The 12,634-nt window shown below is 43.8% G+C and overlaps 1 protein-coding gene across 1 annotated transcript in view; it reads left to right on the forward strand.

Moving 5' to 3' along the window:
• kif13ba (kinesin family member 13Ba) overlaps positions 1 to 10,606 on the forward strand; it is a 70,311-nt gene extending 59,705 nt beyond the window's left edge. Inside the window, exons 37-40 of the mRNA XM_084143699.1 lie at positions 3,165 to 3,265; positions 8,122 to 8,178; positions 8,680 to 9,394; positions 9,688 to 10,606. Of these exons, the coding sequence (XP_083999825.1) occupies positions 3,165 to 3,265; positions 8,122 to 8,178; positions 8,680 to 9,394; positions 9,688 to 9,896 (1,082 nt within the window). The 3' untranslated portion in view covers positions 9,897 to 10,606. The remainder of the gene's footprint in view (positions 1 to 3,164; positions 3,266 to 8,121; positions 8,179 to 8,679; positions 9,395 to 9,687) is intronic.
• Positions 10,607 to 12,634: the final 2,028 nt, after the last annotated feature.

Consider the following 12,634-nt stretch of genomic DNA (forward strand, 5'->3'; position numbering starts at 1 on the left):
CCCCTCCACTCTCTACCTTTCTCCCCCTGAAACTGCTCTGCTAACTGGCTGACTCTACCTCAGTCTTGAACTTCACTCTCTCTCTTTTTCTCTCTTCTCCTGTCATCCTTGTATTTTCTGTGCAGTAGACCTCTGGTGTGATTCAGTCTGTCTGTCTGTCCTATCTACTAGGGTTGTATCTTATGTTTAAACTGTGTTTTAATTCTGTTTGTGTGTTCGTGCCAGGGTTTCCGTGAATCGGTAATTGGGGGGGAGAGTATTTCTGTCTAATAAAGCCCTTTTGTGGGTAAAAACTCATTCTGATTGGCTGGGCCTGGCTCCCTAGCAGAGTATGTGAGCGGAGCGTGCCCAATTTGACTGGAGTGCGGAGCTAGATTTCCAAAGGCTGGAGTGTCGGCCTTCTACTCGCCTGCTCCAGTAGCGCTCCAGTAGCGCTCACGTCACGAGCTCAGGGCATGCCTGGCCCAGCATGCATTTGTAGTCTACTTGTGTGCTGCTATAGTCCCTTGCTTTAGCTACTGTCATGGAGTTCACTAAATATTTTTTATAAAGAAACTGATAGAACACACAGGTGCTAAATCAAGGTGACTTACAAAGATGAGGACCAAGAATGAGAGAGGGAGTGTGGTGATGTAATGTCCACAACTAAAGAATCATTGTGGAATCTGAAACGTATCCCGAAAGCATGATGGTGTACTTACTACATGCACATGCTAACAGAAAGGAACGAGGTGGGTAGATAACTAAGCGTGTATTTGTAGCAAAGTATTTATGAACTAAAAATCAGATCTCTTAAACGTTGCGTTCATTTTCGTTCTATTATCTATACAATAGGCCATAAATGATTTTGGCCCAATAGGCCTGGTAGATTCCCCTGTTCAAGGAGCTTTCCGTTTTGATTGGGTTATTTTGCCTAAAAACCTTTAGGCCTACCTATAGAAAAACTCTGCATCTCTGCCCAGCCTGGCAAGAATGGCCAAAGGGTGTTTAGCGTCCCCAGTGGCTCTGCAAGTGTGGAGAAGATATTCTCTGCTGCTGGCCTGCTCTCCAGGCACCATCGCATGAGCCTGAAGCCACAGACTGGCCAAATTCATGTTTCTAAAAATGAATTCAAAGGCACTAATAAGTCATTTTTCGTTTAATTTGTATTTACTTCTAAGTAAGTCATAGCCTGTATGCGCAATTTATAGACTATAATGATTTAATACAACTAAATGTTGTCTATATGCTGAGAGCTTTACGTCCCTACCAGCCTGTTGTGTCACACTCACAAATGCTTCACAATGTATTGCTTTGTAGGCTATAGCCTTGAAATAATTGAAATAGTAGCCTAAATAATTCATTTTCGTTCCTTCTTAGGCTCCCTGTCTGGCACCTGACCTATTTAGAGTGTTTATATACTGTTTAATATGACATGTAGCCTATTTGAAATAATGTGTCTTACATTCACCTTTTTTATGTTTATTCAAATACTTTTCATTCAAATCCATATGGTTTGGTTTCAATACTTCAAAACCAAATGGTAGGTCCAGGTTGTCACAAAAATAGATGGGTGTTGGTTAAATTGTGATTTTAATGAATGGAGCGAATTTGGAGCAGAATTTTTTCCCCCTGTGAGCGTGGAGTGGTTTTTAGCGGAGCAGTTGGACCGGAGCGCTCCATGAGCGCTAAGAAGGATTTCCAACTGCTCAACTCCGCTCACATGCTCTGCTCCCCAGTGGGTGGGCCTGGCTCCCAAGTGGGTGGGCCTATGCCCTCCCAGACCCACCCATGGCTGCTCCCCTGCCCAGTCATGTGAAATCCATAGATTAGGGCCTAATTTATTTATTTCAATTGACTGATTTCCCTATATGAACTGAAATTGTTGCATGTTGCGTTTATATATTTTTTCAGTATAGTTAACTACCTGCCCTAATGGGTTACGCACCCAATGCATATACAGTGGGGAGAACCAAGTATTTGATACACTGCCGATTTTGCAGGTTTTCCTACTTACAAAGCATTTAGAGGTCAGTAATTTTTATCATAGGTACACTTCAAAAATCCAGAAAATCACATTGTATGATTTTTAAGTAATTCATTTGCATTTTATTGCATGACATAAGTATTTGATCACCTACCAACCAGTAAGAATTCCGGCTCTCACAGACCTGTTAGTTTTTCTTTAAGAAGCCCTCCTGTTCTCCACTCATTACCTGTATTAGCTGCACCTGTTTGAACTCGTTACCTGTATAAACAGACACCTGTCCACACACTCAATCAAACAGACTCCAACCTCTCCACAATGGCCAAGACCAGAGAGCTGTGTAAGGACATCAGGGATAAAATTGTAGACCTGCACAAGGCTGGGATGGGCTACAGGACAATAGGCAAGCAGCTTGGTGAGAAGGCAACAACTGTTGGCGCAATTATTAGAAAATTGAAGAAGTTCAAGATGACGGTCAATGTGATTTTCTGGATTTTTGTTTTAGATTCCGTCTCTCACAGTTGAAGTGTACCTATGATAAAAATGACAGACCTCTACATGCTTTGTAAGTAGGAAAACCTGCAAAAACGGCAGTGTATCAAATACTTGTTCTCCCCACTGTAGGTCCGATAGATTTCTCAAATGGCCGGTCAATTTAAATCTTCCCGGTCATGTTGTCTGGCGCCACATTTTCCTAACGGAAACCCTGGTGTGTGCGTGTACCTGTGTTACATACAGTAGTAACATTTCCTGTGGTTTTTTTCTTTGTTTGATTTCACTCTCTCAGCGATGTCATTTTAATGGATGTATGGCCAATGATAATTAATCATTCAGATTAATTTGCAATCTTCATGATTATAATCCAGAGATTATAATATGTTATTACATGGTAAAATCATATTTTTATTTTCAGTTATTTTAATCAATTCTTTGTCTTGTCTCTCTGACCTGGTCCAGCCATGTTTTATTTTTGGGGGTCATTTCCTGGGCTTACTTTTCAACTTCCTGTCTTAATCTCTCGCACCTCCCCTACCTTCCAAACCTCCTCCTGCACTTCCTCTTTTCCTCCGGTTCCTGCTGCTACTCCCTTTCCTCTCCTCCCCTCTCGTCTTCCTGCACCTCACCCTCTCTTTTCCTCCACCTCCCTCACCGGTTCTCCCCTCAGGTCGTTCAGGGCTTGCTGCCTCTTATCTTTCAGTCAAAGCCCTGATGCCGCAGATGCCCAAACTGCTCAAGTCCCTGTTCCCAGCCCGCGAGGACAAGAAGGAGCCCCTGCGCCCCTCGCCCCACTCCCTACAGGTAGGGATCACACCCCCCCCTGACCTTAGTCCAAAGGTCACTTGGTTACTTATCACCCTGGTCCAGCAACTAAGGCTGAATGGTCATTGGTCTAAATCCTTTTTTATGTTGTAACCCAGGGTTTCACATACTCGGTCCTGTCCTAGACCCCACCCCCCCCCCCCACAGCTGATTAAAATCATCAAAGCTTGATGATGAGTTAGTTATTTGAATCAGCTGTGTGGGGCGGGGGCTAGGATCGAGTTTGGGAAACCCTGTTGTAACCCCACTGAAGCCTTTCCCATTTTCTTGTGATCCACCAAATAAACCGAACCATATTTCTAGCCACAACAGCAATTAATCACTGGGAGCCCAGAGACAATGGATGGTTGATGTTGGTCTATACTCCACTGTAGTTCACGGTCTCCGATATGAGTGCTCTAATCCATGCCTTCTTTTCAGTGTTGCCTATATTTCCTTTTTTTTCTCTCCACGTAATATGACATGATGATTTGCTCAATTCATCCATCAGGCCTTTTACCAGGTGCTACTATCACAATAAGGCATATCATTTTCTGCATTTGAGTGGAGTGGAGGAAAGTGGAGATGGTTTTTAGAGCATTCAGAGGAAGTGTCTAAACTAGTGAATGTTACTCAGCTTCCAACAGAGCAGACAAAACACTCTTGTATTAAAGGTTTTAAGACGAGCTACTCTCAGAAAGACACAGCTCGATACACTGTGCAGCGCTGAAATGATTCCCACCTGCCACTTGTGATTAGAGTTGTTTTCCACAGCGAGAGATGGGCACACCTGGGGTGGTGAGGCTGGGGGTAGAGCGGTCTAGAGCTGTCTAGTGGGATTATGGTCATTATTGCACTGTGATGCAATGGCTTCTAACAGCCATATGCATGTCAGTCTCTCTTGGCTCAAAGTAGAGGAGAGATTGACTGCATCAATTCTTGTTTTTGTGAGAAAAATGATTGTGTTGAAAATACCAAATTGTTGGTATAATCAACTTACATATAGCTCTGACAGTCATACTTACCCCACCAGTCCCCAAATCCAGAACGAATTCAAGGCAACGCACAGTGTTATATAGAGCCATAATCCAGGGTTGTCACCTTGTGGACTGGCTGAGCCACTATGTCAAAATAAAATTGTTTATTTGTTATCATTTAAGGACAGGCACTAATAGAGTTTTTTTTTTTTTGCGCTAGAATGCAGCAAATGGCATTTACATGTCTTCAAAAACGCTAAAATGTAGAAAATAGTAAAAATAAAGAAAAACCCTGGAATGAGTAGGTGTGTCTAAACTTTTGACTGGTACTGTATGTGCAGATATGTGCACCCCGTCATTGCTCTCTCTTGCTCTGCTTTGTGTGTATCTTGCTACCTGTCACTCAAATGGAGAGGGGCTGAATATCATTGGCTGGAACTTGAATTGCTAGGGAGCTCTTTCAAACTAGGGATTTCGTAGCTAATTGAGGTAAAACAGTAATTCTGCTCATAGGTTATGCATGTATGAACTACACATTGACACATCCAGCCCTAAGCGGGAAGTTTGAAAAATACTAGTCGCCAAAGTACCGGAGCATGTCTTTATGGCATATGTACACTATATATACAAAAGTATGTGGACACCCCTTCAAATTAGTGGATTCAGCTATTTCAGCCACACCCGTTGCGGACAGGTTTATAAAATCGAGCACACCGCCATGCAATCTCCATAGACAAACATTGGCAGTAGAATGGCCTTACTGAAGAGCTCAGTGACTTTCAACGTGGCACCATCATAGGATGCCACCATTCCAACAAGTCAGTTCGTCAAATGTCTGCCCTGCTAGAGCTGCCCCGGCCAACTGTAAGTGCTGTTATTGTTTAGTGGAAATGTCTAGGAGCAACGATTGCTCAGCCGCGAAGTGGTAGGCCACACAAGCTCACAGAACACGGGACTGTCGAGTGCTGCAGTGCGTAAAAGCGAGGTCCATACAGAAATGGTTTGTTGAGATCGGTGTGGAAGAATTTGACTGGCCTGCAAGAGCCCTGACCTCAACCCCATCGAACACCTTTGGGGTGAATTGGAACGCCGACTGAGAGCCAGGCCTAATCACCCAACATCAGTGCCCGACCTCACGAATGCTCTTGTGGCTGAATGGAAGCAAGTCCCCGCTGCAATGTTCCAACATCTAGTGGAAAGCCTTTCCAGAAGAATGGAGGCTGTTATAGCAGCAAAGGGGGGACCAACTCCATATTAATGCCCATGATTTTGGAATGAGATTTTTGACGAGCAGGTGTCCCCATACTTTTGGTCATTTAGTGGATATGTAGTAATGTATGTATGCGTGCAAGTCTGCTTGTCTATGTTAATGTTTTTAAATATACACTACTAGTCAAAAGGTTTAGAACACCTACTCATTCAAGGGTTTTTCTTTATTTTTACTATTTTCTACATTGTAGAATAATAGTGAAGACATCAAAACTATGGAATAACACATATGGAATTGTGTAGTAACCAAAAAAGTGTTAAACAAATCCAAATATATTTGAGATTCTTAAAATAGCCACCCTTTGCCTTGATGACAGCTTTGCACACTCTTGGCATTCTCTCAACCAGCTTCACCTGGAATGCTTTTCCAACAGTCTTGAAAGAGTTCCCACATATGCTGAGCAGTTGTTGGCTGCTTTTCCTTCACTCTGCCATCTGACTCTTACACAGCCTGGAGGTGTGTTGGGTTATTGTCCTCTTGAAAAACAAATGATAGTCCCACTAAGCCCAAACCAGATGGAAGGGCGTATCGCTGCAGAATGCTGTGGTAGCCATGCTGGTTAAGTGTGCCTTGAATTCTAAATCAATCACAGACAGTGTCACCAGCAAAGCACCCCCACACAAGAACACCTCCTCCTCCATGCTTTATGGTGGGAACTACACATGCAGAGATCATCCATTCACCCACACCACGTCTCACAAAGCCACGGCAGTTGGAACCAAAAATCTCAAATTTGGACTCCAGACCACAGGACACATTTCCACCGGTCTAATGTCCATTGTTCGTGTTTCTTGGCCCAAGCAGGTCTCTTCTTCTTATTGGTGTCCTTTAGTAGTGGTTTCTTTGCAGCAATTCGACCATGAAGGCCTGATTCACACAGTCCCTTCTGAACAGTTGATGTTGAGATGTGTCTGTTACTTGAACTCTGTGAAGCATTTATTTGGGCTGCAATTTCTGAGGCTGGTAACTCTAATGAACGTATCCTCTGCAGTAAAGGTAGCTCTGGGTCTTCCTTTCCTGTGGAGGTCCTCATGAGAGCCAGTTTCATCATAGCGCTTGATGGTTTTTGCGACTGCACTTGAAGAAACTTTCAAAGTTCTTGAAATGTTCTGTATTGACTGACCTTCATGTCTTAAAGTAATGATGGACTGTCGTTTCTCTTTGCTTATTTGAGCTGTTCTTGCAATAATATGGACTTGGTCTTTTACCAAATAGGGCTATCTTCTGTATACCCCCCCGTACCTTGTCACAACACAACTGATTGGCTCAAACGTCATTCCAGGTGACTATCTCATGAAGCTGGCTGAGAGAAGGATTTGTTTAACACTTTTTTGGATACTACATGATTCCATATGTGTTATTTCATAGTTTTGATGTCTTCACTATTATTCTACAATGTAAAAATTGAGTAGGTGTGTCCAAACTTATGCCTGATACTGTATGTGAATTGTAAAGTATTTTTGTTTGTAATGTCTTTTTCGTTATGTGTCGGACCCCAGGAAGACTAGCTGTCGCTAATGGGGATCCCAATAAAAATCTAAATCTAAGCTTCAATGGAGGGAAAACGTTTAACACAGAAGGCAAACTATTACTCCCTACATCTCTCCAAGAATCTGGTTCTTTCCCCATCTTCTCGAGCTGTCTAGTGTTATAATGGCGCCTCGAAGCATTGCTCTAAGGCAGGGGTGTCAAACTCATTCCATGGGGGGCTTAGTGTGCTGGTTTCTTGGCTTTTCCTTTCAATTAAGACCCTGACAACCATGTAAGGGGAGTTCCTTACTAATCACTGACCTTAATTCATCAATCAAGTACAAGGGAGGAGTGAAAACCCCCAGACACTCGGCCCTCCGTTGAATGAGTAGTGCAGGGTTTCCCAAACTTGGTCCTGCACATTTAGGTTTTTGTCCAGCTGATTCAAATAACCAACTCATCATCAAGCTTTGATTAGTTGAATCAGCTGTGTAGCACTAGGGCAGAAACCAAAACGTGCACCCAGGGGGGGCCCCAGGACAGAGCTATGGAAACCCTGAGGTAGTGGAAGAACATAAAAGCAGTTCGACAGAAAATAATTAAACATATTTTTCCAAGAATGCCTTTTATTTTTTTGGAACCTTGAAGCAATTGTATAAGTGGATGAACAACATGAGCGGTTTACATAGCGAAGTGATTCCTTACATCTCTTGTCAGGAAAATAGTTGATGGGTTGCTTATTTAATACCATTGTTATGTCTATAGCCTATATAGTGAAGTCTAAAGTCGTTGAACACTATTTTGGTTTTGCCCAGCCAAGCTTGCTGTTTAATTTCCATATAGACTAGATGTATTGCTAATGCAAGAAGATTTAGCAATGCCATGGTTCCACTTCTGTCAACGCTGCATTTGTTAGTCACTCTTTAAAGACAGATAACACCACAATGGATTAAAATATTATTCTGTAGGGATTAAAACCATTTTTGTAAAGAGCTGAATATAATCGACTGAGCTTTTTGGCTTTTTATATTAAACTCGTAGTTATGTACAATGTGACAGAATACTGATGTATTTATCTCATTGAACAGTGTTTCTTCTATCCCATTGAACATAATTGTGTTTCTCTCTCTCCCTGGCAGCCTCGTATCATCATGCAGACGACAGGGCCTGAAGACAGCAGGATCCGGATAGAACCGGTATGTTCCAGTCTAGTTGTAGTTAGTTGTTTAGAGATCACTCTAGTTCGAGTTGGAAATTTCCCAATATTCCCCGGTTTTCCAGAAATCCTGGTTGGAAGATTCCTGGAATTACAAGGGAATAAGCAGGAAATCTGGGAATCCCCCAAACAGCATTTCTGGAAGGCCTGGGAATTTTGGGAAAGTTACCGGAATTTAGCAACCCTAGTTAGAGATCAGTTTACAACAACTCTTCAGGCTGAAACAGTCTATTGACCATATAAATATAATTAATTATATTTCTATGGTATTGACTGTAATATGACGCTATGATTGGTAGTAAGCAAGTGGATCTGAGGATCTCATTACGATGATGGTGGTCGGGGTGGTAACGATAATTGTGGTGGTGATAGGCAGGCAGTATGATGTCATGGTTTGCTCCAGTCAGTCTTGAGTTGGGTTGAATAATTCTTAAATCCCTGTCATTGAGGTGTGATTGCCATTGCCGTCAATTCCCTGTAGGTTGCTATGGTAGTGAGGACAGCCCTGATCCCGGCCCTGACCAATGACAGGTGGTCGGAGTCCCCTGATGCCCCTCCTCTTCCTGTTCCGTCCTCCCAGCATGACCCGCATGACTACCCCCTCAGCCCCATCAGCGAGGCCTCCAGCGGCTACTTCTCCACTAGCGTTTCTACGGCAACCTTGTCCGAGGCTTCTGCCGTCGCCAGTGGCGACCACCCCACCACCCCCCCCCTCCGCCCCTCCTCCTCCCTCACCCTCCTAGAGGCAGGGGTGGGGCTAAAGGGGAGTAATGCTCCTGATACTACATTACCCAGAACCCATCCGCAGCAGCGAGCTGACTGGAACGGTGTTACTGCTGCATCTCCTCAGTACGAAAACAAAATGGCCACCACCGGTCCCGGCTCTAACATCAACAGCGTCGCCACGGGCAACAAGCCCTTCTCAGTGCAGAGGGTATGCACGTCGGACCTGAAGTCGTTGCAGCAGTGTGTCCTGGGGGAGGAGGAGGGAGGAAGAGGAGGACAAGGGTGTCTGGAGAGGTTGGAGATCATCCTGGACGATGAGGACGGCGGCTGCGACTTCGTGCTGCCCGATTGGCTGAGAGAGGGGGCGTGCGTGACGGTGGGAGCCAATAAGGGCGGGACGGTGCGCTACGTGGGCAACACAGAGTTCGCAGAGGGCATGTGGGTCGGGGTGGAGCTCGACTCGCCCTCAGGTGTGTGTTTACTGTTCACAAAGGAATCGCATGACTTCACATAATGACACCATAAGCAATGGAATCTAAGGAAGAAAGCAGAAAATGAAAATTTAGAGGACCCTGACCTTGTCCACATACACATGAGAGATTAGAGTAGGCAGTGCTTAGTTTAGGAAATTCAAAGTACTAAACAAACTCTTCCTTGTCTAACTCCCCTCATTCCATCCTCTACCTTCACCTCCCTCCCCTCTCTCTCTCCCTCCCTCCCTCCTTCCCCTCTCTCCCTCCCTCCCTCCTTCCCCTCTCTCCAGGTAAGAATGACGGCTCCGTAGGCGGGCGCTACTACTTCCGCTGTAACCCTGGTTACGGCGTCCTCGTGCGTCCCGACCGAGTGTTCCGACGGGAGCGTTCCACCAAACGGAACCCGGAGAATCGGCGCAGCGGCGAGTTCTGCCAACCCGTTCTACGGGGAGAGTCCACTAACAGGAGAGCGGAGAACCGCAAGTCCTGGAGCAGTTGAACTGGAGAGAAACAGGCCTGGGTGGGAGAGCATAATTCCACACACCACTTTGTCTCCTGGCTTGGATCAACTAGAAAACCCACACACCCTTTTTATCCTGTTTCTAAGCCTCAGTCTCACTCAGACTCCTCTATCTATGCAATACTACTGCATCTAATGTAGAAACAGTCCCTATCCCCTTCCCACCATCCACCCACAGCTTGGCAACACTACTTCAGTACTGTGCCCTCTCCTGGCCAAGCGATGCTAGGCTGGGTTTCTGTAAAGCACTTTGTGACATCTACTGATGTAAAAAGGGCTTTAGAAATACATTTGATTGATTTATACAGGCTGATCCTGTGTTGGCTTGACTGGCCATGCCACTGTCCCACTACAGGGAAACACCCATAGGGATCTGTCTGAATTAATTTCAATAGGGAAAACTTTTACTCAACAAGCCCCTGCTCCTGGTGCGCTGCCTCCCTATCTGGACGCAGCACTTGTGGCACCCCCTGTGGCATGGATTGGGCACAGCACTTGAAGTGTGACTATACAGAGTGCTGCTGTCTGTATGAAGTGACGCACAGAGCGACCAATGGAGACCGTTTCTTCTCGGGGCCAAGGTTCAGGATCCATAGTGATGACTACTTTTTCTGATGTCATCAAACTCTGGTCACCTCGAGAATCCTTCTGAACGAATGAGGCTTTATTCCAACGGACTTGGACTGGACCCCCCCCCCCTTCTTATATCTGTTTCCACATGTGGAGTCATTTATCTGAAATGATCAATTCTTCCAGAATGTGCCTTCATTAGTTTATTTTTCGTTGTAACATATTTCTTAGTGGTTTTATTCAATGCACATTTCGTCCTCTGTTGAGATTTGATGAGAATGCCTTGTGTAAGTGTGAGGTGATCTCAGGGACTGCAGAGTGGACATGGACTTGAAGATGTGTGCGTGTGTTTTAGAAGTTTGGCCCTTAACGGCCAAATTTACCCATGGCAATGTTGTACAGTGGACGAAAATTGATCTGTGTGTGTTTTCGGCTGATCTGAAAGGTGAAGCATCGTTGTTATGATGACGTGGTTTGTGCAACAGTCATTGCCGTTGGTTTTAAATTGTACGTTGAGAAGTCAGTTGAAAGATGGTTCCACTATGAGCAAAATTGGTTAAAAAATATGTATTTTCAACAAAAAAAAGATATGTTTTTCAATCTATTTTCAGCGTCTTGCTCATAGGGAGATTTTGCCCAGTAGAGGTTTATCCCTAGTTTGGTGGTGACTAGTGATCTGTGTTAGCAACATTGGTGTCTATGGTTCTAGAACTGTTTGAGGAAGTAGCAGTGGCATATATGTATGTTGGACTGCTGGTTTTGTGTTAACATTGTGGAACATCATGTAACATGTGGAGCGGAAGTTGGATGGAAGCTGGTCTTTGATTTGTGTTTGGAAAAAAAGATCTCTTCTATGCATGCGTTCACCTGTTATTTTTAGACGGGTGCTCTTAATGTGTTTGAAGATACAGATCTGTAATAGGGTCTGAAATGTACATACTGACCTAATGACATTGGGAGATGAAGGAAATCAAGGATGTGGAAGCATATTTTTTTTATATAGTTTCAGACAAAGTTTTAGGAGCAATTTTGTTTGAATGCAAATTCCAGGTTGAGAGTTGAAGGATGTGTAATGAGGGACACTGGAATTTAAATGTATACGTTGAATTGATCCCTGAAGTTCCTCTGTAGTAAATATCATTTTTATTAGACGTTCCATTTTTAGACAGAAGTGAATTTCATTTCATTAAAATAAACTGTGCGCTCTTACCTAGTGAGCTGAGTCACAAGCTCTGACAAGACTCAATGTGTTTTAAAAGGATAGTTCACCCAAATTACACATTGGTTTCCTTACCCTGTAAGCAGTCTATGGACAAGGCATGACAGCAATCCATGCTTTAATCCCATTCAAGTCATGGGACCGATATTATCATTTTTCGCACGTCCAAATCATCTACATGTCCAGTATCTACAATTGATTGTGAAGCTCAGTCACTTATAAATGTTTTGTACATGATGCACAACCAATGCTCTTATCGGTCCCATGACTTGAATGGGATTAGTGCCACAAATGCTAAAATGTTAGCATGTGGAAACAGTGCCAGGGAAACTAAACCAAAGCATGGATTGCTGTCATACCTTGTCCATAGACTGCTTACAGGGTGAGGAAACCAATGTAATTTTGTAATGACTATACCTTTAACACTAGTCCATTCAGCAAGCATGGAGCGAAGTCACAACATATATGAAGGATCTGAAAGATATGCCCCTTCACCCCAACGCTATGCCATTTATTTAGAGTATTTTATATGATTTAAGAAAGGCCTACATTTGCTATATATATATATATATATAGTTGAGGACCTGTGAGAGGCACCTGTTTCTCAAACTAGACACTCTTGCTCAGTTGTGCACCGGGGCCTCCCACTCCTCTTTCTATTCTGGTTAGAGCGCTGTTCTGTGAAGGGAGTAGTACACAGCGTTGTACGAGATCTTCAGTTTCTTGGCAATTTCTCACATGGAATAGCCTTCATTTCTCAGAACAAGAATAGACTGACGAGTTTCAGAAGAAAGTTATTTGTTTCTGGCCATTTTTAGGCTGTAATCGAACCCACAATTGCTGATGCTCCAGATACTCAACTAGTCTCAAGAAGGCCAGTTTTATTGCTTCTTTAATCAGCACAACAGTTTTCAGCTGTGCTAACATA

Source organism: Coregonus lavaretus (genome assembly GCF_964263955.1).
Source record: "Coregonus lavaretus genome assembly, chromosome: 27".
In the NCBI taxonomy this organism is placed as follows: Eukaryota; Metazoa; Chordata; class Actinopteri; order Salmoniformes; family Salmonidae; genus Coregonus; species Coregonus lavaretus.